Source organism: Macrotis lagotis, chromosome 2, assembly GCF_037893015.1.
Source record: "Macrotis lagotis isolate mMagLag1 chromosome 2, bilby.v1.9.chrom.fasta, whole genome shotgun sequence".
NCBI lineage: Eukaryota > Metazoa > Chordata > Mammalia > Peramelemorphia > Peramelidae > Macrotis > Macrotis lagotis.
The window spans coordinates 249,316,522-249,340,617 of NC_133659.1; the positions used below are offsets into that span (position 1 = coordinate 249,316,522).

At 35.6% G+C, this 24,096-nt stretch overlaps 1 protein-coding gene across 2 annotated transcripts in view; it reads left to right on the forward strand.

Moving 5' to 3' along the window:
- Positions 1 to 24,096, forward strand: part of RPAP3 (RNA polymerase II associated protein 3) — a 67,233-nt gene that overhangs the window by 29,556 nt on the left and 13,581 nt on the right. For both annotated transcript variants that reach the window (XR_012476083.1, XM_074225687.1), the window contains exons 10-12: positions 1,663 to 1,784; positions 22,249 to 22,319; positions 22,430 to 22,531. Coding sequence is in view for 1 of the 2 variants with exons in the window: in XM_074225687.1 (XP_074081788.1) it covers positions 1,663 to 1,784; positions 22,249 to 22,319; positions 22,430 to 22,531 (295 nt within the window). In the remaining variant the exon portion in view is untranslated. The remainder of the gene's footprint in view (positions 1 to 1,662; positions 1,785 to 22,248; positions 22,320 to 22,429; positions 22,532 to 24,096) is intronic.

A 24,096-nucleotide genomic window follows, 5' to 3' on the forward strand; every position in this document is an offset into this window, starting at 1 on the left:
GATGGGGTCTGCATTATTGAAAGGAATATCCAAATTTAATGTATTGGAATTTTATTTGAATTATTCAGTAGAGAAGAAGGTGTTCATTATAACTGTTTAAACTCAAAAGATCATTAAACAAGGTTCAACACATTTCTGCTCCCAAGTTTGGAGGCATACACAGTAGTACAAATCTCATGGACTCTTAGAATTAATAGACAGTCTGAACAAAAAACAGTATTATAATTAGAGGTGAATGCTAGTCACCCCAAAGGTTTAGCAGAACTTGAGGGTGAAATTGTAGAGTATTCCCTTTTTTTTTTGTTCTATGCTGAGGTTCTACAGCATTTATATACTTATTAAATCTTTCCTCATCAAATTTCAGTTATGGGTTTTTATCTCTGTAAACTGGGTTCCACTGTATTGCTAGACTACAAACAGCAGAAAGAAAATAAGACACTTTTATTTAAAGGAAATTTTAGAGAAGGAAAAAGGAGGAGCTATAAGACCTTTTAAGGAGAGACTGGGGGCAAGAAACTCAATATGTGTTGCTTGAATTTGTTGTTCTTTGTGAATAAATAGAGCTGTGATTAGGTCAGGAAAAAAGAATCATAGAGCAGAAAAAAATGTCAACAAAAGAGAAATGGTAAAATGAAAAAAATTTTCATAGAATAACTATGTTTTTATTCATTAAGCATTTTTAAATAACCGTCATATGCCAGTACTGTGTTAGGTACCTGGGATACAATGTGAAAATGAAACAGTCCCTTTTCTAAAGAGCTTACAGTGAAAAGATTTATCAAGAGTTATAAAGAAGGGGCGGCTAGGTGGTGCAGTGGATAAAGCACAGGCCCTGGAGTCAGGAGTACCTGGGTTCAAATCCTGTGTCAGACACTTGGTAATTACCTAGCTGTGTGGCCTTGGGCAAGCCACTTAATCCCATTTGCCTTGCAAAAAAAGAAAAAGAGATTATCTAGTACAGCCCCTTATTCTAAAAATAAGAAAACTCAGATACAAAGAGGCCAAATAGCTTGCACAAGTCAACATAGTTTAGTAATAGCTAGAGCAGAGATCTCCTAACTCCTTTTCCTAAGATTTCTTTTTAACTCTTTTTTTTTTTTTTTTGCAAGGCAATGGGTTTAAGTGGCTTGCCCAAGGCCACACAGCTAGGTAATTATCAAGTCTCTGAGGTCAAACTTGAACCCAGGTACTCCTGACTCCAGGGCCGGTGCTTTATCCACTGCGCCACCTAGCGCCCCTGTACTGGATAATCTCTAAGGACTTTTTTAGTCCTAGAGTGGAAAATACCACTCACAACATCTTTCATCATCATTTTCATTTGAAATTTAACCCCCCTCCTCCCATTCTCCTAACTTCACTGATAACGTTTCCAGCTAAGCTTAAGGTTAGTAAAAGGAGCTCTTTTTCACAAGTGTGTATCCTTTTTTTTTTTTTTTTTGGTTTTTTGCAAGGCAATGGGGTTGTGACTTGCCCAATTTAAGTGTCTGAGATCGGATTTGAACATAGGTCCTCCTGACTCCAGGGCTGGTCTGGTATTCTATCAATTGTGCCACCTAGAGTGAATACTCTTGATTGGTATTTCAATTTAAATGAAATAATTCATGTGATCTTTTAAGATCTTTCTAAAACTAAAATTGGGAATTGTAAAATTGTGTTTATTAGATATGAAGAGGCCGAAAAAGACTGTACACAAGCTATATTATTAGATGGTTCATATTTGAAGGCTTTTGCCAGAAGAGGCACTGCAAGAACAGCTCTGGGAAAATTAAATGAAGCCAAAGAAGGTAAGATTTTTATAGTATTTATTAGAATTCAGTCATTCTGATGAAATCTAAAGTTATTGTAACAAGAACTTACATAGCCTCCACTGTGAACGAAATGTGTAAATAACAGAGTATATTAAATCAGTCAACAAGTATTAAGTATCTGCTCTGTGCCAGCTGCTGTGCTGAGGCATCAAGTATGAAGAACAAAATGATCCCTACTGACAAGCTTACAAAAAGTACCTATAAAAATACATACAGCATAAATTAGAAATTAATAAAATCTAATATATACAAAGTAATATATATACAATATAGTTTGAAAGAGAGGATCTTAGCAATTGAATGAGTACTGAAGTCTTTATACAGTACATCCTCCAAGAAGAAAGGGGCTCCAGGGAATAGAAGTAGGGAGGCAGGTACACTCCAGGTCTATGGTATGGCCAGGGCAAGGGCAGAGATGGAAATGGAGCATTGTATGGAAAGAAAAAGGAGAAGGCCAGGTTGAGACTGAACCAAAGAATACAGGAGAGAGAGAAAAATGAAGAGTTAAGTACAGAGAGCAGTTCATTTAGAATCAGAAAAGTGTTTCTTAACAAAGCCCCTTGAGATGAAGGACAATTTCTTGTTGATATAATTGAGTATACTAACAGTTTTCCTAATATTGAACCAACCCTGCATTCCTGGAATAAATCTTACTTGATCATAATGTATTATCCTAGTGATGACTTGTTGTAATCGTTTTGCTAAGATTTTATTTAGGGTTTTTGCATCTGTATTCATCAGGGAAATAGGTGTATAATTTTCTTTCTCTGTTTTAACTCTTTCTGGTTTAGGTAACAGTACCATATTGGTTTCATAGAAAGAGTTAGGCAGAGTTCCATCTTTCCCTATTTTTCCAAAGAGTTTATATAGGATTGGAACCAATTGTTCTTAAATGTTTTGTAGAATTCACTTGTGAATCCATCAAGCCCTGGAGATTTTTTTTAGAGAGTTCAATAATGGCTTGTTGAATTTCTTTTTCTGAGATAGGGTTGTTTAGGTATTTAATCTCTTCTTCATTTAACCTGGGCAACTTATATTTTTGTAAATATTCGTCCATTTCACTAGATTACCAAATTTATTGGCATAGAGTTGGGCAAAATAATTTCAAATTATTACTTTAATTTCCTCCTCATTGGTGGTGAGTTCACCTTTTTCATTTATGATACTAGCAATTTGGTTTTCTTCTTTTTTTTAATCAAATTGACCAGAGGTTTATCAATTTTATTGGTTTTTTCATAATACCAACTTTTGGTTTTATTTATTAATTCAATAGTTTTTTTGCTTTCAATTTTATTTTCTCCTTTAATTTTAAAATTTCTGATTTAGTATTTAATTGGGGATTTTTGATTTGTTCATTCTCTAATTTTTTTAGTTGCAAGTTTAGTTCATTGATTTCCTCTTTCTCCAATTTATTCATATAAGCATTTAGAGCTATAATATATCCCCTGAGAGTTGCTTTGAATGAATCCCATAGGTTTTGGTATGTTGTTTCATTACTATCATTATCTAGGATAAAATGGTTAATTCTTTCTATAATTTGTTTTTTGGTCCACTCATTTTTTAAAATGAGGTTATTCAGTTTCCAATTTGTTCTGGGTCTATATCTCCTTGGCCCAGTATTGCATATGACTTTTATTGCATTGTGATCTGAGAAAGTTGCATTCACTATTTCTGCCTTTCTGCAGTTGATCATTAGGTTTTTATGTCCTAGTATATGGTCAATTTTTGTATAAGTTCCATGTACTGCAGAGAAAAATGTATATTCCTTTCTATCCCCATTCAGTTTCCTCCATAAGTCTACCATATCTAATTTTTCTAACAATCTATTTACCTCCTTAACTTCTTTCTTGTTTATTTTATGATTTGATTTATCTAGATCTGATAGCGGGAGGTTGAGGTCTCCCACTAGTAGAGTTTTGCTGTCTGTGTCTTCCTGTAGTTCTTTCAGCTTGTCCTCTAAGAATTTGGGTGCTGTCCCACTGGGTGCATATATATTCAATATTGAAATGACTTTATTGTCTATGGTACCTTTTAGGAGGATAAAATTTCCTTCCTTATCTCTTTTAACGCTGTTTTTGCTGCTGCTTTGTCAGAGATAAGGATTGCTAGACCTGCTTTTTTTACTTCAGCTGAAGCAAAATATATTTTGCTCCAACCTTTTTACCTTTTTACTCTATATGTATGTCTCTGCTTCAAATGAGTTTCTTGTAAGCAGCATATTGTAGGATTCTGGTTTTTAATCCATTCTGCTATTTGCTTATGTTTTAAGGGAGAGTTCATCCCATTCACATTCAAGGTTATGATTACTAATTCTTTATTGCCCTCCATGCTGTCTTCCTTCCGTTTGTATTTTTTCCCCTTTCTCCCCCTTTTATCCATATTCCCCAGTATTTTGTTTCTGAATACCACCCCCTTCAGTGTGTTTGCCCTCTTATATCACACCCTCCACTTTCTTTCCCCTTTCCCTTTTTCCTTCCCTTTTTTTATTTCCCCCTTTTCTCCCCACTCCCCTTCCTTTCTCTGTCCCCCCCCCCCCCGCCCCTTTTCCCCTTTTAATACTTGAAAAGTTAGATGTTTTATAAGTTAACTGAGTATGTGTAGGTTGACTTTAAGCCAAGTCTGATGAGAAGAAGATTCAGGTGTTTCTGCTCTGCTCCCTTCTTCCCCACTATTACCATAGGTTTTTTTGTACCTCTTAGTGTAGTGAGATTTACCCCATTCACTCCCCTCCCTCCTCCAGTCTCTTTCCTGTCCCCCTTTTTAAGGAGGTAGCGTTTTTTAAATCATTGTGTCTAAGTCATAGAAAATTCTGAGTGTCTGTCCATTCTAATTCAGTATATTCCATCAAATAGAGTCAAAATTCCTGAGAGTTATTAGGGTCTTTCTCCCAAGTGGGGTTAAAGCCAGTTACATCTCTTTAAATAGCAGTCTCATGGATAGGTCATGAATGTCCATCATTTCTGGCTAGGTATATTCTCTCTGTTAGAGTTATAATTCTCAAGATTTATGAGAATCTTTTTCCCCCCATGCTAGAATATAGCCAGTTTCAACTTACTGGATTGCATTTTTTTTTCCTTTTACCGCCACTATTTTTTTTTTTACCTTTTCATGTGTCTCTTGAACCTCCTGTTTGATGTCCAAATTTTCTGTTTAGCTCTGGTCTTTTCATCAGAAATTTTTGGAATTCTTCCATTTCATTAAATGTCCATCTTTTTCCCTGGAAGAGAAGGCTCAGCTTTGCAGGAAAGTAGATTCTTGGCTGCATTTCAAGCTCCCGTGCTCTTCAAAATATTTCGTTCCAGGCCTTTTGATCCCTTAAAGTTGATGCAGCCAGGTCCTGTGTGATTACTGTGGCTCCTTGATATTTAAATTGTTTCTTTCTGGCTGCTTGCAGGATTTTCTCTTTTATGTGATAGTTCTGGAGTTTGGTCACAATATTCCTTGGTGTTTTCATTTTAGAATCTTTTTCTGGTGGGAATCGATGTACTCTTTCAATAACTACTTTGCTCTCCGATTCTATGATATCAGGGCAATTTTCCATTACTAGATCCTGTAATATTAAGTCCAGGCTTTTTTTCTCTTCAGTGTTTTCAGGAAGTCCTATAATTTTCAGGTTGCCCCTCCTCGATCGATTCTCAAGGTCAGTGGTTTTGTTGATGAGGTATTTTACATTTGCTTCTATTTTTTCTATTTTTGATTTTGTTTAACTGACTCTTGCTGTCTCATGGAGTCATTCATTTCTGTAGACTCCATTCTTTTTTTGGGAGGAGTTTTATTCATTAACCTTTTTGCAACTCCTTTTCCAATTGGTCAATTCTACTTTTGAAAGAGCTTTCCATTGGACCAATTGATGTTTTGAGAGAATTAATTTCTTTTTGCATTTGCCCATTTGAAGATCTGAGAGATTTATTCTCATTTTGTATTTGTCCAATTGTACTTTCTAAGGTTTTGTTTTCTTGTTGCAAGGTATTAATTGTCTCTCCCAAATTTTCCAGTTGATTTTTAAACTCCTTCCTTATTTCTTCAAGGAAGTCTTTCTGTGCTGAAGACCAGATTGTATTCTCCTCAGAGGTTCCAGGTCTCTCTGAGTTAGGGTCTTTCCCTTCCAAGAATTTTTCTATGGATTCACCTTTCCGCTGACCCTTCTTCATTTTGCTAAGACCTGAGTTGGGGAGGGGCTGGTTCCCGAGGCTTGGGATTGCTAAAGGCTTTACTCACTGAGTGCAGTTTCTCTGGCTGGCCAGTAGGAGGTCCTGGTTGCTTTCTCTGGAGTGTCTGTGACCTTGGCTGAGGCCTTCTCCCTTTCCTTATAGGGAGGAATCGAAGCTATTGAGTTCTTTTGCTGAAGGACAATTTCTTTAGAAAGATTTTATTTATTTTGAATTTTACAATTTTCCCCCCATTCTTGCTTCCCTCCCACGACCCCCCCCCCATAAGACAGCATTCTGTTAGTCTTTATAAGCAAGGACAATTTCATTTTTACTCTTGTCTCCCCAGTATCTAGCACAATAAGCACTTAATAAATGCTTGTTGATTAAGTAGTTGATTAAAGGTCATCAGTGGAATTGCTATACTGACTAAAAATATATTAAACAATATATAATTCTGGGGCAGCTAGGTGGTGCAGTGGATAGGATACTGGCCCTGGAGTCAAATGTAGCCTCACACACTTAATAATTACCTAGCTGTGTGACTTGGGCAAGTTATGTAACCCCACTGTCTTGCAAAAAACCAAAAAAAAGAAAATAATAAAATGTGTGTGTGTGTGTGTGTGTGTGTGTGTGTGTGTGTGTGTGTGTGTGTATTTCACATAATTATGTTAAATGTTAAAGTTCTTCTCAGCTTCTCTTCTGTCATGTATAAGTATTAATCTTCAGCTAATACATAGGAACATTAGTCCTACCTTTATTTTAATTATCATCAACAAAACAATTTGAGTTTGAATAAATTGATTCTATTCAACTTTGTTTTTGTAAAGCACTTTGATCCTATTATGATGTCAGATTAGGGTTCTTAGTGGTGATCTTTGCTTGAAAAATATATAGTTCTTCGTTACATATTTTCATTTCTGTGATATATGTAAAACCATGATATTAATATATAAAATTCCAAAATTATATCTATAATTTAAAAGAGAAATTGAAGTCAAACATATTCAGAAAATAGAAAAATGGCATTAAGATATTACCAATTAACAGAGTATAGGAATCGGTTACTATTAGCTCCTTTTCTTTTTTGATGAAGTTTAAATAGAAACATTTGGAAGAAAAGTAACATTCTATAGACTATTATAAACAGTTGAATTAAATGACTTTCTCTTAGAATGGAGTAAGAGTATTGGGATATAAGCTTATCTTTAAACTGGAAAGAATTTTGGGGATAATTCCATTGGTGGACAGAATGGGAATTATCTATATACTTCGTATTTCATCACATTTTGATTTCTTGTACTGGATTTCTATATTTGAAAGCTTTTTGTTCCTAAATAATTTGTAAATTTTTAGTATTCACTGTGGTGATGTATCGAAAATGTTGTCTTTTTGTTTTGTCTATATTACTACTTCAGTAGCTAAAATCCCAAGAATATTCTGAGGTTTGTATTTGTAATGTGGAAATTTCTCATCAGTTAAATTGTTAATACCAACAGTAATATTAATCTTGCTCTTAAAATTATTGATGATGAAAGAAATAGATCTTGGACAGGTTACTATTCTGCTATTATTAACATTATCTCTTAAATTTTTTTTCTCAATATAGTTCAGAACGAAAACAACAGGTTGCTAATCTGCTATTCTTTTATAGTCAGTGTTCTATAGAATGTTGCACAGATGGATAAAAGAATTGCTTTTTCTAGCTGAATAAAGAGACAACTATTAGAAATATTCTTGGGGCAGCTAGGTGGCACAGTGGATAAGAGCACCGGCCCTGGAGTCAGGAGTACCTGAGTTCAAATCCAGCCTCAGACACTTAATAATTCCTAGCTGTGTGGCCTTGGGCAAGCCATTTAACTACATTTACCTTGCAAAAAAAACAACCCTAAAAAAAATTCTTAAGTTTTTATGGGTTGATGTTACCTTCAGTCATTTTTGAACCACATGTCTTTACTGTTTTAGTTTGAATTTTGAGCACTGTATAGTGTGGGGATTTGTTGCCCATCATTCCATGAAAAATATTGTTCTACAGGAATTTTTCCTTCTTCAGATTTTAGTAACTTATTGATTTCATGTCTTAGTTCATTTAGTTTGAGGTTAGGGATAAAATTACTTTTTATTATTGCCCCACATACATTAGTTCACCTTGGAGCTAATGGTATTGTTGACAAAAAGTAGCATTAAGCCCTTACCTGTAACTGGTGAAATCTGTTCTGTTTTGTCTGCCCTTTTTAGCCAGAGAGAGAGAGAGAGAGAGATACCTGGGACAGGGAATGCTGAGGAGATTTGGGTTTCAGTTTTTTTATTGTGGTTGTGGTTTCTTTAGTGTGCCAAAGCATTTTCAACATGTATTTCTGATTTCTTCTGAGATATTTTGTTTTCTTGTGATAGAGCATTAAAGGAACATACCATACTTTTCTCCATATCAAAATTCTCCATATCACCAGATCAAAGTGACAGTTTGAAGTAGGGCCAGCCTGTAATCATATGTATCTCCATCCATTTCATCATACTGACTGGAATGTAAACTTAATCTTTGGTATCACCAGCTAGAGCCTAGTTACCTAGTTTTCACCTTCACTATTGCTGTTGTGATTTAGGAGCATTCAAAGTTCTCTCTTTGTATATCACCTTGACTGTTATTCCCCATCCTCAATGCTGGCACTAAATTGGATTTTGATGGAGTTGTTGTGTTGTTTTGGTCCTCTGTGTGAAAGATAAATGAGGCAAACCCAAATTTATGAACTTACTATAGTTATGACTCTTAGTAAAGTACATGCCACTGTTATAATTACTGTAAGATAAGTGATACAAAAAGAGAAAGATTAATTTCAACTAGGAGATTTAATAATAATATCATGAAGGCAGGACTAATATTCCTATACACTGACTGAAGATTGATACTGATACTAGACAGCAGAGAAGCTGCATTTTTCGTTTTTGTTTTTTAGGTTTTTTGCAAGGCAAATGGGATTAAGTGTCTTGCCCAAGGCTACACAGCTAGGTAATTATTAAGTGTCTGAGACTGTATTTGAACCCAGGTACTCCTGGACTCCAGGGCTGGTGCTTTGTCCACTGTGCCACCTAGCCGCCCCTGAGAAGCTGAGTTTTGAAGAATAGGTAGATTCTTGAAAAGGGGAAGAATAAAATTCAAATAACTGGGACATTGGAGTAGAGATTGTCTGGAAGAATTTAGTGAAGAGAACCACAGAGTTCTGGAGATATATTTAAATTTATAGCAGTCAGTAAGGATTTGACCACAAAGAACAATACCGGTCATGGGTGGGATCCCATGACTGGGTATGAAATAAGAACCTTGGGCAACAAACAGATGAGGCAAGAGGAGCCAAAAGTCCAAGCATCCAACTTATAGTAGGTTCTTTGAGGACACTTTAGGCTGACAATGGAAGATTAATAGTGCTTGCTTGCCATGAGTGGATAACATTTTGACCTCAAGTAATGGCGGTAAAAAAAAAAAAAAACCATGCTGTATTAACTTTAAAGTCCTCTGTGACTAAAATTCTTTGTTTAAAATCCTAATTGTAACTATGAGATAAAACAAATTTCCATATTTTACTAATGAGGAAACAGATTGGCATTTATCATAAAACTGATCAATGATGGTGCTGTAACTTGAACTAAAGTTTCTAGTTTGTTAGTTCATTGAGAGGCAGTTAGTACATTTGCAATGATTAGATACTCATCTTGCAGAACAGTAATGATTGGAAAATACAGTCATTCCAATTCAGCAAGTACTTATTAAGTATTTACAATGTGCTAAGCACTATGTTAAATGGCAAGAATACAAATACAAGTAGAAAGCAAAATAAGCCTATAAAAAGAAGCTGAAAAGTACTAGGGAAAAAAATGATGGCCAGCCTAGAGAGAAAAGAGACATAACTGGCCTGGATACCCTTGAAAATGGAGGTTTTGCTTCCAGCCAAGAAGGCAGAGAGAAGCCAGGCCCTGTGCTAATTAAGGTCTCCTGATCTTCCCTCTTATATATTAATATGAAACAAGCCTCTTAATGGAAATTCAATTGATAAAACCCAGAAAGAGAAGCTAGAAGAATAACACCTATCTCAAAGTCTGTCTTTGGGGATTGTGGGCAAAGTAAGTGAGCTGGGCAGAGAGCAGTCAGTCAGTGGGGGAAGGGTGAGAGCTAGACTAGCCTGAGATCAGCCCCAGTTCTGAGAAACAATCAGAGAGTGGAGGTGTGGCAGTGGGACTAATGGTCTAGGACTTACCTGAAGGACTGGAAGGTAAATTCCAGCCTCTAGCACCCCCTACTGGCTGGGAGGAGATATTACACCCAGTGAGCAAAACCTGTAACACCCACCCCTACTGGCCAGCTGGAGATAGATATTACACTCAGTGAGCAAAGCCTCTAGCACCCCCTACTAGCCCACCCATGTACAGTTACTAAAACCCAGTGAATAAAGCCTCTAGGGATCCCAACCTCTGTGAATCAGCTCCTCCCCCAGCACAAGATCTTAGGAAAATGAAGAAAGGTTAGCAGAAGGGGGGGGGTCGATAGAAAAATTCCTAGAAGGAAAAGACCCTAACTCAGAGAGATGTTAGAACCTCTGAGGAGAATATGATTTGATCTCCAGTACAGAAAGATTTCCTTGAAGAAATCAGGAACAAGTTTAAAAATCAGTTGTAAAATTTGGGAAAAGAAACCCAAGAGAAGATTAACACCTTGCAACAAGAAAACAAATCCTTGGAAAATATGATTGGACAAATGCAAAAAGAAAATAATTCTCTCAAATCTCAGTTGGTCAAATGGAAAACTCTTACAAAAATAGATTTGACCAATGGGAGAAAGGAATTGCAAAAGGTAAATGAATGTCTTCTCTAAAAAAAAGAATGGAGTCTGTGGAAACCAATGACTTCATGAGACAACAAGAATCTGTTAAAAACAAAAAAATTTAAAAAATAGAGGAAAATGTAAAATACTTCATCAGTAAAACCATTGACCTTGAGATTAGATCGAGGATAGATAAACTAAAAATTATTGGTCTCTCTGAAAACATTGAAAAGAAAAAAAATCCTAGACTCAGTATTACAGGATTTAGTGATGGAAAACTGCCCAGATATCATGGAACCAGAGGGGAAAATCGTTATTGAAAGAATACATCGATCCCCTCCGGAAAGGGATCCCAAAATGAAAACGCCATGGAATATTGTAGCCAAATTCCAGAACTATCAGATAAAAGAGAAAATCCTGCAAGCAGCCAGAAAGAAACAATTTAGATACCAAGGAGCCACAGTCCACAGTAAGGATTACACAGGACCTGGCTACATCAACATTAAGGGATCAAAGGGCCTGGAACTCGTTATTCTGAAAAGCAAGGGAGCTTGGAATGCAGCCAAGAATCTATTGTCCAGCAGAACTGAGCCTTCTCTTCCAGGGCAAAAGGTGGACATTTAATGAAATAGGAGACTTCCAACTTTTCTTGAGGAAAAGACCAGAGCTTAATAGAAAATTTGGACTTCAAACAGGAGACTCAAGAGACACATGAAAAGATGAAATAAAAAAGGGGAGGGGGAGAAAAAAGTTGTTAGCAAATAAGATGAAACTGGCTGCATCTCTGCCTGGGAGAAAGACTTTAATAACTCTAGAGAATTGTAGAGAGAATTAAATCAACCAGAAGAGATGGATACTCATGATTTATTCAAGAAACTGCTATCCAGTAAGATGAAACTGGCTATATCCTTACCTGGGAGAAAGATTCTAATAACTCTAAATAATTGTAATTCTAGTAGAGAGAGAATATACCTAACCAGAAGTGATAGACACTCATGACCTTTCTGTGGCTCAGATAGAATGATTTAAAAATAATACTTCCTTAAAAAGGAGGAGAGTAAGAGATGGGAGGATGGAAGAGACTAAATGGGGTAAATCTCATTACATTAAGAGGTACAAAAGACCTATTGCAATAGAGGGGGAAGAAGGGAGGAGGTGAAATTAGCATACATAAACTCAGTTAAGTTAAAAAACTTACCTTTTAAAGTGTTAAAAGGGGGCAAAAGAGGATGGTGAGGAAAGAGGGAACCAACAGAAGGAAGGGAACGAAGAATGGGCAAAGGGAAAGAAAAAAAGGGGGAGTTGGATATAGGAGGGCAAACACTAAAGGTGGTGGTATGTAGAAACAAAATGGGGTATATAGATAAAGGGGAAAAACACAGGGAAGATAACATGGAGGGAAATAAAGAGTTAGTAATTATAACTTTGAATATAAATGGAATGAACTCTCCTTTAAAATGTAAGTGAATAGCAGAGTGGATTAAAAACTAGACTCCTACAATATGCTGCTTACAAGAAACTCATTTGAAGCAGAGAGATACATTATAAAGATAAAGGGTTGGAGCAAAATATATTTTGCTTCAGCTGAAGTGAAAAAAGCAGGGGTAGGAATCCTTATCTCAGACAAAGCAGCAGTAAAATTAGATAGCATTAAAAGACAGGGGGGAAAAAGGAAATTTTATCCTCCTAAAAGGTGCCATAGACAATAAAGTAACTTCAATATTAAATATGTATGCACCCAATGGTATAGCATCCAAATTCTTAAGAGGAGAAGTTGAAGGAGTTACAGGAAGACAATAGACAGTAAAACTTTACTAGTGGGAGACCTCAACTTTTCATGCTTAGATTTAGATAAATCTAACCATAAAATAAACAAGGAGGAAGTTAAGGAGGTAAATAGATTGTTAGAAAACCTAGACATGATAGACTTATGGAGGAAATAGAATGGGGATAGAAAGGAATATACTTTCTTTTCTACAATACATGGCACTTACTCAAAAATTGACCACATACTGGGACATAAAAACCTAATAATCAGTTGCAGAAAGGCAGAAATAATGAATACATCTCTTAGATTATAATGCAATAAAAATCACATGCAATCTTGGGCCAGGGAGAAATAGACCCAAAATTAATCGGAAACTAAATAACCTCATTTTAAAGAATGAGTGGATCAAACAACAAATTATAGAAAGAATTAATTATTTTATCCTAGATAATGACAATAATGAAACAACATACCAAAACTTAGGGGATACACTCAAGGTGGCTATCAGGATTTATTATATCTTTAAATGCTTATATAAATAAATTAGAAAAAGAGTAAAACAATGGAATAAATATGCAACTAAAAAAATTAGAGAAAGAACAAATTAAAAAACACCAGTTATGTGGCGGCTAGGGGGAGCAGTGGATAGAGCACTGGCCTTGAAGTCAGGAGTACCGGAGTTCAAATCCAGCCTCAGAAACTTAATAATTACCTAGCTATGTGGCCTTGGGCAAGCCTTGAAAAATCTAAAAAAACAAAAAAAACCAGTTAAATATCACATTAGAAATTCTAAAAATTAAAGGAGATATTAATAAAATCAAAAGCAAGAAAGTGAACTAATATATAAAACCTAGAGCTGTTTTTATGAAAAAAACAACAAAATTGATAAACCTGGTCAATTTGATTTAAAAAAAGAAAGAAGACCAAACTACTAGTATCATAAATGAAAAAGGTGAACTCACCACCAATGAGGAGGAAATTAAAGTAATAATTCTGAATTATTTTGCCCAACTCTATGCCAATTAATTTGATAATCTAAGTGATATGGAGGAATATTTACAAAAGTATAAGTCGCCTGGTTACATGAAGAGGAAATTAAATACCTAAACAACCCTATCTCAGAAATTCAACAAGCCATTAGGGAACTCCCTAAGAAAAAATCTCCAGGGCCAGATGGATTCCCAAGTGAATTCTATCAAACATTTAAGGAACAATTGGTTCCAATTGTATATAAACTATTTGGAAAAAATAGGTGTAGATGGAACTCTGCCTAACTCTTTTCTTTGACACCAACATGGTGCTGATACCTAAATCAGGAAAAGTTAAAACAGAGAAATAAAATTATAGACCTCTATCTTCTTGATGAATCTAGATGCAAAAATCTTTTTTTTAAGGTTTTTGCAAGGCAAATGGGGTTAAGTGGCTTGCCCAAGGCCACACAGCTAGGTAATTATTAACTATCTGAGACCGGATTTGAATCCAAGTATTCCTGACTCCAGGGCCGGTGCTTTATCCACTGCGCCACCTAGCTGTCCCCATAGATGCAAAAATCTTAAATAAAATCTTAGCAAAATGAATACAACAAATTATCACTAGAATAATACCTTATGACCAAGTATGATTTATCCCAGGAATGCATGGTTGGTTCATTATTAGGAAAACTGTATAATTAATTATATGATGACATACTTATCAGAAATCATATGATTATATTAATAGATACTGATGAGGCTTTTGACAAAAATACAGCACCTACTCCTAAAAACACTAGATATAAAAACACTAGATAGAGAATGTAGGAATAAATGGATTGTTACTTAGAATAATAAGCATTATCTATCTGAAATCATCAACAAGCATTATATACAATGGGGATAGGCTAGAGGCATTTACAATGAGATCAGTGCTGAAACAAAGATGCCCATTATCACCACTACTATTCAATATAGTATATTAGAAATATTAGCTTCAGCAATAAGAGAAGAAAAAGAAGTCGAAGGAATTAGATTTGGGAAGAAAGAATCAAAATTCTCACTCTTTGCAGATGACATGATGTTATACCTAGAGAATCCAAAAAAAAATCATCTAAAAAAACTACTAGAAATAATTAACAACTTTAGCAAGGTCACAGGATATAAAAATAAACTCATAAATTCTCACCATTTCTTTATAAGACTAGCAAGATGCATTAGGAAGAGCTAGAAAGAGAAATTCCACTCATTTCAGACACTATAAAATATCTGCCAAGGCAGACTCAGAAACTTTTTGAAAACAGTTGCAAAACACTTCTCACACAAATGAAATCAGATTTAAATAACTGGGCAAACATCAACTGCTTATGGATAGGGCAAGCTAATATAATAAAAATGACAATTCTACCAAAACTAAACCACTTGAGGGGCGCCTAGGTGGCGTAGTGGATAAAGCACCGGCCCTGGAGTCAGGCGTACCTGGGTTCAAATCTGGTCTCAGACACTTAATAATTACCTAGCTGTGTGGCCTTGGGGAAGCTACTTAACCCAGTTTGCCTTGCAAAAAAAAAAAACAACACAAAATTAAGCTACTTGTTTAGTGCCCTACCAATCAAAATTCCAAAAAAGTACTTTAATGAGTTAGAAAAAATTGTAAGTAAATTCATATGGAGAAATAAAAAGTTGAGAATCTCCAGGAATTTAATGGAAAAAAGCAAAAGAAGGTGGCTTAGCCCTCCCAGATCTAAAATTATATTATAAATTATCAGTCATCAAAACTGTCTGGTATTGGCTAAGAAATAGAGTGGTAGATCAGTCAAATAGACTAGGTGTAATAGCAGGAAACGATTATAATAATCTGCTGTTTGATAAACCCGAAGAGTTGAGCTATTGGGATAAAAACTCTCTTCGATAAAAACTGTAGGGAAAATTGGAAGTTAGTATGGAAGAAACTCAGATTAGACCAACACCTGACACCCTATACCAAGATAAGATGCAAATGGATACAGAATCTAGACATAAAAAACAATATTATAAGCAAACTAGAAGATCAAGTAGTAGTATACCTCTCAGAACTATGAAAAGGGAAGCAGTTTGTGACCAAGGAAGAGATGGAGAACACCATTAAAAATAAACTATATAGGGGCAGCAAGGTGGCACAGTGGATAAACCACCGGCCCTGGAGTAAGGAGTACCTGTGTTCAAATCTGGTCTCAGACACTTAATAATTACCTAGCTGTGTGGCCTTGGGCAAGCCACTTAACCCCATATGCCTTGCAAAAAAAAATGAATAAATAAATAGATGAAAATAAACTAGATAATTTTGATTACTTTAAAAAGCTTTTGCACAGACAAAACTACTGTAACCAAGATCAAAAGAAATGTAAATTGGGAAACAATTTTTACAACTAGTATTTCTGACAAAGGACTCATTTCTAAAATATACAATGGTCAAAGGATATGCAAAGGCGATTTACAGGGGCGGCTAGGTTGGTGCAGTAGATAGAGCACCAGCCCTGGAGTCTGGAGTATCTGAATTCAAATCTGTCCTCAGACACTTAATAATTACCTAGCTGTGTGGCCTTGGGCAAACCACTTAACCCCATTACCTTGCAAAAACTTAAAAAAAAGGCAATTTACAGATGAGGAAATCAAAGCGAGCCATAGTCTTATGAAAAATTGCCCTCACTAATTATTAGAGAAATGTGAATTAAAACCTCTTTGAGGTGTACCACCTCATACCTCTCAGACTTACCAATATGACCAGAAAAGACAATAATCAATGTTGGAAAGGATGTGGGAAATCTGGGACAGTAATACATTGTTGGTGGAGCTGTGAACACGTCAAACCTTTCTGGAGAGCAATTTGGAATTGTGCCCAGACGGCAACAAAAATGTGCATACCCTATGGTTCAGCAATCCCATTACTGGGATTGAAGAGATTATGAAAAGGAGTAAAAACATTACCTGTACAAAAATATTCATAGCAGCCCTGTTTGTGGTGGCAAAGAATTGGAAATTGAATTTACATCAATTTCTGGAATGGCTTAATAAACTGTGGTACATGTATGTGATGGAACACTATGGTTCAATTAGGAACCAGGAGGGTTGGGAATTGAGGGAAGCCTGGAAGGATTTGCATGAACTGATGCTGAGTGAGATGAGCAGAACCAGAAGAACATTGTGTAACAGCAACATGGGAGTGAAGATCAACCTTAATGGACTTGCTCATACCAATAGGGCAACAATCAGGCACAATTTTGGGATATCTGCATCAGAGAATGCCATCTGTATCCTGAGAAAGAATTGTGGAGTTTGAACAAAGACCAAAGACTAAAGACTTTTATTACCTTTAATTTTTAAAAAATGTTATCTTATTATGTAATTCTTCTATATCTCATACTTTGTGTTTCTTCCTTAAGGATATGATTTCTCTCATCACATTCAACTTAGATCAGTGCATACCATGGAAACAATATAAAGACTAACAAAAATTCTAAATAAATAAAAACTTTCAAAAATTAAAAAAAAGAAAATAGACGTTTGGGAAAGGATCAGCCAATCAAAGAGAGAGAGTGCAGCGGCAGAAGGTATTTTCAGTGTTGAATTTCCAGCGCTTTCATTTCTGGGATATGGTTGAGGCCCTCCAGAACACAGCTTAGAGAGGAGCAACTAATTGTCTTTCATTGAGTAGGCAAGCCAGCCTAGTTGATGCAACAAGTCCCCTGAGGGAGATACAGTAGGCACCATATATTAGGCAGGTTAGGCCAACACTACCACCATGATTACATCTCTCCTTAGACATCTTTTCCTTCATCCATGATAACATGGAAGAACCTAACCTAATAATATCAGGAAAAAACTAATGGGTGAAGAATGCCTACTGTCCTGGGAGATAGTAAATATTTATTAAGGACCTACTATATGCCAGAAGCTATTGATAAGGTTAAAGGATTGGCTTTTTTTTTTTTTTTGTTAGGTTTTTGCAAGGCAAATGAGGTTAAGTAGCTTCCCCAAGACCACACAGCTAGGTAATTATTAAGTGTCTGAGACCGGATTTGAACCCAGGTACTCCTGACTCCAAGGCCGGTGCTTTATCCACTATGCCACCTAGCTGCTCAGGAATGGCTTTTAATCAAGTAGTTCTTCAGTATCTAAACTCCAGATAGATTCGACGAATGATCTGAGTCCAGAATTGGATAAGTGAAAGGAAGCAGGCTTAATTAGATTCTGGAAATTGGGCAGTGCTTTTAATGATCCTAAATTGCTTCTCCTTGATGAGTATGCCTCTTTGATATTTGTTATTATTGATATTTCTTACTTCTTATCAATTTCAATTTTAACCCCCAATAAACTATTCTTAGTAACAAAAAGATAGTAAAAGAAACAAAGCAGGGGACAACTAGGTGGCACCGTGGATAGAGCATCAGCCCTGGAACCAGGAACCAAGTTCAAATCCAGGCTCAGATACTTAATAATTACCTTGCTTTGTGACCTTCAGCAAGTCACTTAACCCTTAACATTGCCTTGCAAAAACTAAGGGAAAAAAAAGAAACAAAGCCATTCAGCACATGGAGCCAGTGCTTCAAAATTGGGAGTAAAATCCTGTTTTTAAAGTTAAAGATCAGTATTACTACTTAGACAAGTGATATTTTTAATTTAAATTTTAATTAGATACTAAGTTATATCAGTAGACATAATGGCTTCCAATTTTTCAGCAGTAGCCATGTTTCCTTTGGTGTGGAAAATATAAAGAATAAGAAAATTTGAATCTGATTTCAGTTTAGAAGAAAGTTTTCAACATGAATCATTATTTTTACGTAGTTCTCCTTAATGAATGGTATCAACACCTTAATTTCCTTCCTGTTTGGATTTTTTAGTGTTTGTGCAATTATAAGATCTTTGCAACTTTGCAAATTTGACTATATCAAACAGTGTAAAAATGGGTATAAATGTATAAATATGGAAAGTTAGTTTGGAGCTAAGTTGTGAAGGATATTAAATGACAAAAGGAAGAGTTTGTAGTTGATCCTAGATTCAATGGACAGTTACTAAAGATTTAGGAAAATCATTTGATTGGAGATTGGATTTAACATGAGGCAGAAAATTTAGGGGCCCTGGGAAGTGCTGTAGTACTCTAGGAGGGATAGAGGTATCTCTTCAGGTGTGAAAACATTCCCAAGAGTACTATGAAGCTAAATTATAACTGCTCTAAGAGACTGACTTTCTAAAGGTGAAATGAAATGAGGGAGGGAGGTTTAGAAACTAGCATAGACTTGAAGAATGAGACACTGGTAGAAATAATGAGGTAGTTGTGATTGAATTGGAAACATTAACTCTTGAAGGGTGTTACCCATTTTCCACCTTGATTAGTTGGTCCAGGTAGCCTTTAAGGGTCATGGGGGGGTTAGACTTTTCCCTAAAGTTTTCCCTGATCACACCCGTCTAGTAATGATTTCTCCCTCCTTTTAAGCCTTCATAGATCTTTTTGGGTGTCTTTCAATTGAACTTACTTCATTCCTACCTATATTATGGTTATTTTTGTACATGTCTTCACCTATTAAAGCATGCATTTTAAATTTTTCTATTTTTAAAATAAATACATAAACAGGATTTTCCTTTTTTTTTTCTTCTTCTCATTGCTACTATTTGTCATAGTTGGATAGAGAGCTGACCTCAGAGTCAGAGTTGTGTTCCATCCTTCCTCTGGCATAGGCTGACTATATGCCATTGAGATTTATTCTCTCAATGTCCCCAGGCAACTCCAGTTATTGCCAGCATTGGTAGAAAAAAGGTCTTCACTGATTCCTTCATCTATGACATCTTGGGTTTGAACCAAAATTTTAAAAGCCCCTTCCCCATAAGGTCTTTTTTTTATAGGAGAGATGGTAATGAGGAAAACCTCAGAGCACAAAACCATGCATTAGCCCCCAGAATAACAGACTAATAGGGAGACTGTCAAAAGATAAGCCATTATTTGTGACACTAAGACTAGAATTTAGATATTTTCTCTTTTGGCAGATTTTTTCCACTTGATTAAATCAGTACAAAATTTTGTTTTGTATAATTCTTTTGATATTAGCATTCAAAGTCATGGCATTATAGCGTAGAAATGATCTGGGATTCTTAAAGTCTATTCCCAAAGACAGATTTCATTCAAGGACTTTGAATATGTTTTTCTTTCATTCTTTTTTTTTTTAGGTTTTTTTTTTTTGCAAGGCAATAGGGTTAAGTGACTTGCCCAAGGCCACACAGCTAGGTAATTATTAAGTGTCTGAGGCCGTATTTGAACCCAGGTACTGCTGATTCCAAGGCCGGTGCTCTATCCACTGCTGCGCCACCTAGCCGCCCCTTTCATTCTTGAAGAAGACCATGACATCAGAGAGGTGATACTATGACAAGAATGTGAATTAGATTTGAGTGAGGGGCTGCTGTGCTAAGTCCTCAGCCTCTGGGTCCAGTGGCCAGATATCAATCAGAATGGCTGGAGATGGTCCTGGATGTCAGGCAGTCAGGTTAAATGACTTTATGCAGCTAGTAAGTGTCCAGTGTCCAGGGCTGGATTTGAACTCCCATTGTCCTGACTCCAAGGCCAGTGCTCTGTCCTCTGTGCCAAGATAAGAAGCTGGGAAAGAGCACTTGTAGCTGTAGTGAAATTCAGATTTAACACAATAAAACCCATTTAAAATTTTGAGCCCTGCAATTTACAGATGAGGAGATCAAAGCAATCCATAGCCATATGAAAAATTGCTCTAAATCATTAATTATTAGAGAAATGCAAATTAAAGCTTCTCTGAGGACCACCTCATACCTCTCAGATTGGCCAATATGATCAGAAAGGATAATGATCATTGTTGGAAGGGTTGTGGGAAATCTGGGACACTATTACACTGTTGGTGGAGCTGCAAACTCATCCAACCTTTCTGGAGAGAAATTTGGAACTACACCCAAAGGGCAACAAAAATGTGCATACCCTTTGACCCAGCAATACCACTACTGGGTCTACACCCTGAAGAGATGATGGAAAAGAGTAAAAAGATCGCTTGTACAAAAATATTTATAGCAGCCCTGTTTGTGGTGGCAAAGAATCAGAAATCAAGTAAATGTCCTTCAATTAGGAATGGCATAGCAAACTGGTATATGTATGTCATGGAATACTACTGTTCTGTTAGAAACCAGGAGAGATGGGATTTGCATGAACTGATGCTGAGTGAGATGAGCAGAACCAGAAAAACACTGTATGCCCTAACAGCAACATGGGGGTGATGTTCAACCCTGAAGGACTAGCTCATTCCATCAGTGCAACAATCGGGAACAATTTTGGGCTGTCTGCAAAGGAGAGTGCCATCTGTATCCAGATAAGGAGCTGTGGAGTTTGAACAAAGTTCAAGGACTATTCCCCTTAATTTAGGGAAAAAAACATCTTGTTACCTCTTAGACCTCTTTCTTAAGGATATGATTTCTCTCTCATCACACTCAATTTGGATCAGTGTATAACATGGAAACAAAGTAAAGACTGACAGATTGCTTTCTGTGGGGTTGAGTGGGGGGAGGGAAGTAAGATTGGGGGGAAAATTGTAAAGCTCAAATAATCTTTAATAAAAATAAATTTAAAAAAATAAAATAAAATTTTGAGCCCTGGCATAAAGGTCTGAAGAATATGATCTTTACTGCAGTCATTTCCCTTAGGGTGAATTATCAAAAGAAAACTGGTGACCTGTTCTTGAAATAGTGTATGGTTGGGGTCATTCCCCCTTAAGCCTATCATCAAAACAAAGACAACTGGAGAGCAAAGACATTCAGTTTGACTACCAACACAGGCTTGAGAGAGAAAGAAATGAGAAGGGAAAAGCAAAGCATAAAGGAAGGTTTCCCTAGTCCTCTAGTGTCTGAGGTCTACCATAAAGCTGCCAGTTTAATCTAGCTAAGGCTCAAATTTGACCATGGCACCCCCCCTCCCCCAGAAGTCTTCAGTAGCAGTTCAGTTTGCTATTATTTTCCTTTCTACCTTTAGCCATGCTGTATAGCCAGCTGTTTCCTCAAGTTAACATTTCATTTGCCTCTTCTTCATTTGGACAAACTATTCCCAAAGCTGGGATATGCTTCCTTATCTTTGTTTCTCAAAATTCTTTAACTCAGGGGCCATCTATTACTTGTTTATATTCTCTCCATCTTAGAATTCCCTTTTCAATTTATCTGTGTACATATTGTTTTCCGTTTTATGGTCATATATACATATATATATATATATGTATATATATATATATATATATATATATATGTTGTCTTTATATCCCATAATGCTTTGTAGCTTAATAGGCTTTTTATAAATGTTTATTAGGTGGCTAGGTGGCGTAGTGGATAAAGCACTGGCCTTGGAGTCAGGAGTACCTGGGTTCAAATCCGGTCTCAGACACTTAATAATTACCTAGCTGTGTAGCCTTGGACAAGCCACTTAACCCCATTTGCCTTGTAAAAAAAAAAACTAAAAAAAATAAATGTTTATTGATCTGAATTGAATTATTGTAGTAATCAAGGGAAGAAACTAAGTCAGATTTATGAATTCCTGAAGCAGATGTAGAAAAATAGAATCTACTCTTGATCCTTTCATTTACTTTACTGCTCCCTACTCTTCTCCCCTTAATGACTTGCCCTGTTTTTATCACATTCAAAATAATCTGAACATACAATCTGCTTGAACTCTATTAATTCTTTACCTGTTATATTTTTCATTTTTCAGACTTCACAGTGATTTTAAACCTTGAACCAGGAAATAAACAAGCTATAAGTGAACTTTCCAGAATAAAAAAAGTATGTATTCTTGTCATAGCATAATTTTAAAATTTTGAAATACAAAAATATTGAATATTGAAATATAAAAATATTGAATATCAGTTAACTGTTTCATATTCATTTTTCAGGAACTGATTGAAAAAGGGCTATGGGCTGATGTGTTTGATAAATCAACTGAAAGACAAAACTTGGTAAAATCCATTGAAAAACCACTTCATCTTAGATCAAATGTAAGTACAACTTTTTTCTAGGAGTTTGCATTGCTCTTTTAACATTAGTGTTCTCCATCTAAATTTATTTACATTTCTAAAATGTAGAAATCTAATACAGCTGTTTGAAAGGCAAATGTGAAAAACTATAGTTTGAGCAGTTATGGTATTATACCTATTAGCCTTATTGAGATAAAAATCAGCTATTTAAATTCTTAGAATAAAAGAATATTTTAGAATATTTTGCACTACAGACTTAAATTTCATTATGTTTTTTCTTATAAATTAATGCAAAGAATTTTAATACAATTAAAACTAGATGTTTTCCTTTTTATTACCTTGGAGATGCAGTTCAATGGAAAGAGAATTGAACTTGGAGTCAAAATAACTGAGTTCAAGTCTCAGATCCTCTATTGATTAACCCTGTGAATGTGGCAGGAGGGCAGCACTCATTTCTGTTGAGTCTCCATTTCCTTCTTTGCAAATGAGTGCTGGCTCTTCCTGACATAGAGGGTTACATTGAGGAAGGTACTTTGTAAACTTTAAATGTTACATAAATTATTATTGTTATTATTGTTATTATGATGCCTCATGTTTGTTTAGCATTTTAAAATTTATAGAGCATTTATACACTTATGTATCTTAGTCTTTAAAACAATGCCATGAAGTCTTCACATCTCTTCCCTACTCTCTACTTCTTTATCCTATGTTTATTGGTAATTATATAGAATATAAGTTCTTGAAGGATAAGGAGTTCCTTTTTTATGTCTGTATCTCCAGAGCCTAACACGGTAACTTCCTAAGAAATGCTTAATAAATACAGTCAGGTCGGTTGGCTTTTTTCCCATTTTCATATAATAAAAATTAGGCATAGTGAAGCTTAGCTACATTTGCCAGAATTTCTGTGAGTCCACAGAAGAACCAAATGTAGAAATTTAGATTTCCTGCCTTTCATTGACTCTGAACTTGTCAGTTTAATTGTTTTCAACTTAAGACTTTTAGAAATTAGTTTGTCCTCTCTAAATAACATATTGCTTATCTAGACTAAGAATGAATAAACCCTAGTCTGAAAATCAATTCATATTTGTGAAATGAAGCTAGGATTTTTTTTTTAATTTAGTGGTGGTCTCCTGCAACTGAAAAATGTTTAGAAAGCCTTTTTCCATGTGAGAGAACAATACAATAAGCATCACAAATTATTGCATTAGGTAAAAATTAATGAAACATATCACAGCTATAAGAATTTATGAAGAAAACCAGCTGTGGATATTGGTTAGGGAGGGAAATGAACAGTGGAATGTGTTTAAAATACCTTAAAGGCTGGGTAGGATTTCACCAACCTGAAATGAAGGGAAAAGGGCATTCCAAAGATAGGCATTGAATAATCTCACAGGGACTGGGAGTACAGTTTGGCTGGAACATAGAATATATAGAGGGAAATATATGAGATAGATCTAGGATGATAAATTGTAGTTTCTGAAGTGTTCAATGTTAGGTTGTTTGGATTTATTCCTGAAGAAAAAAGGAGAAATTTCCTAGATATTTGCATTTCCAATCCCATCCCTCAAGAGACTTCAGTTGGGAGG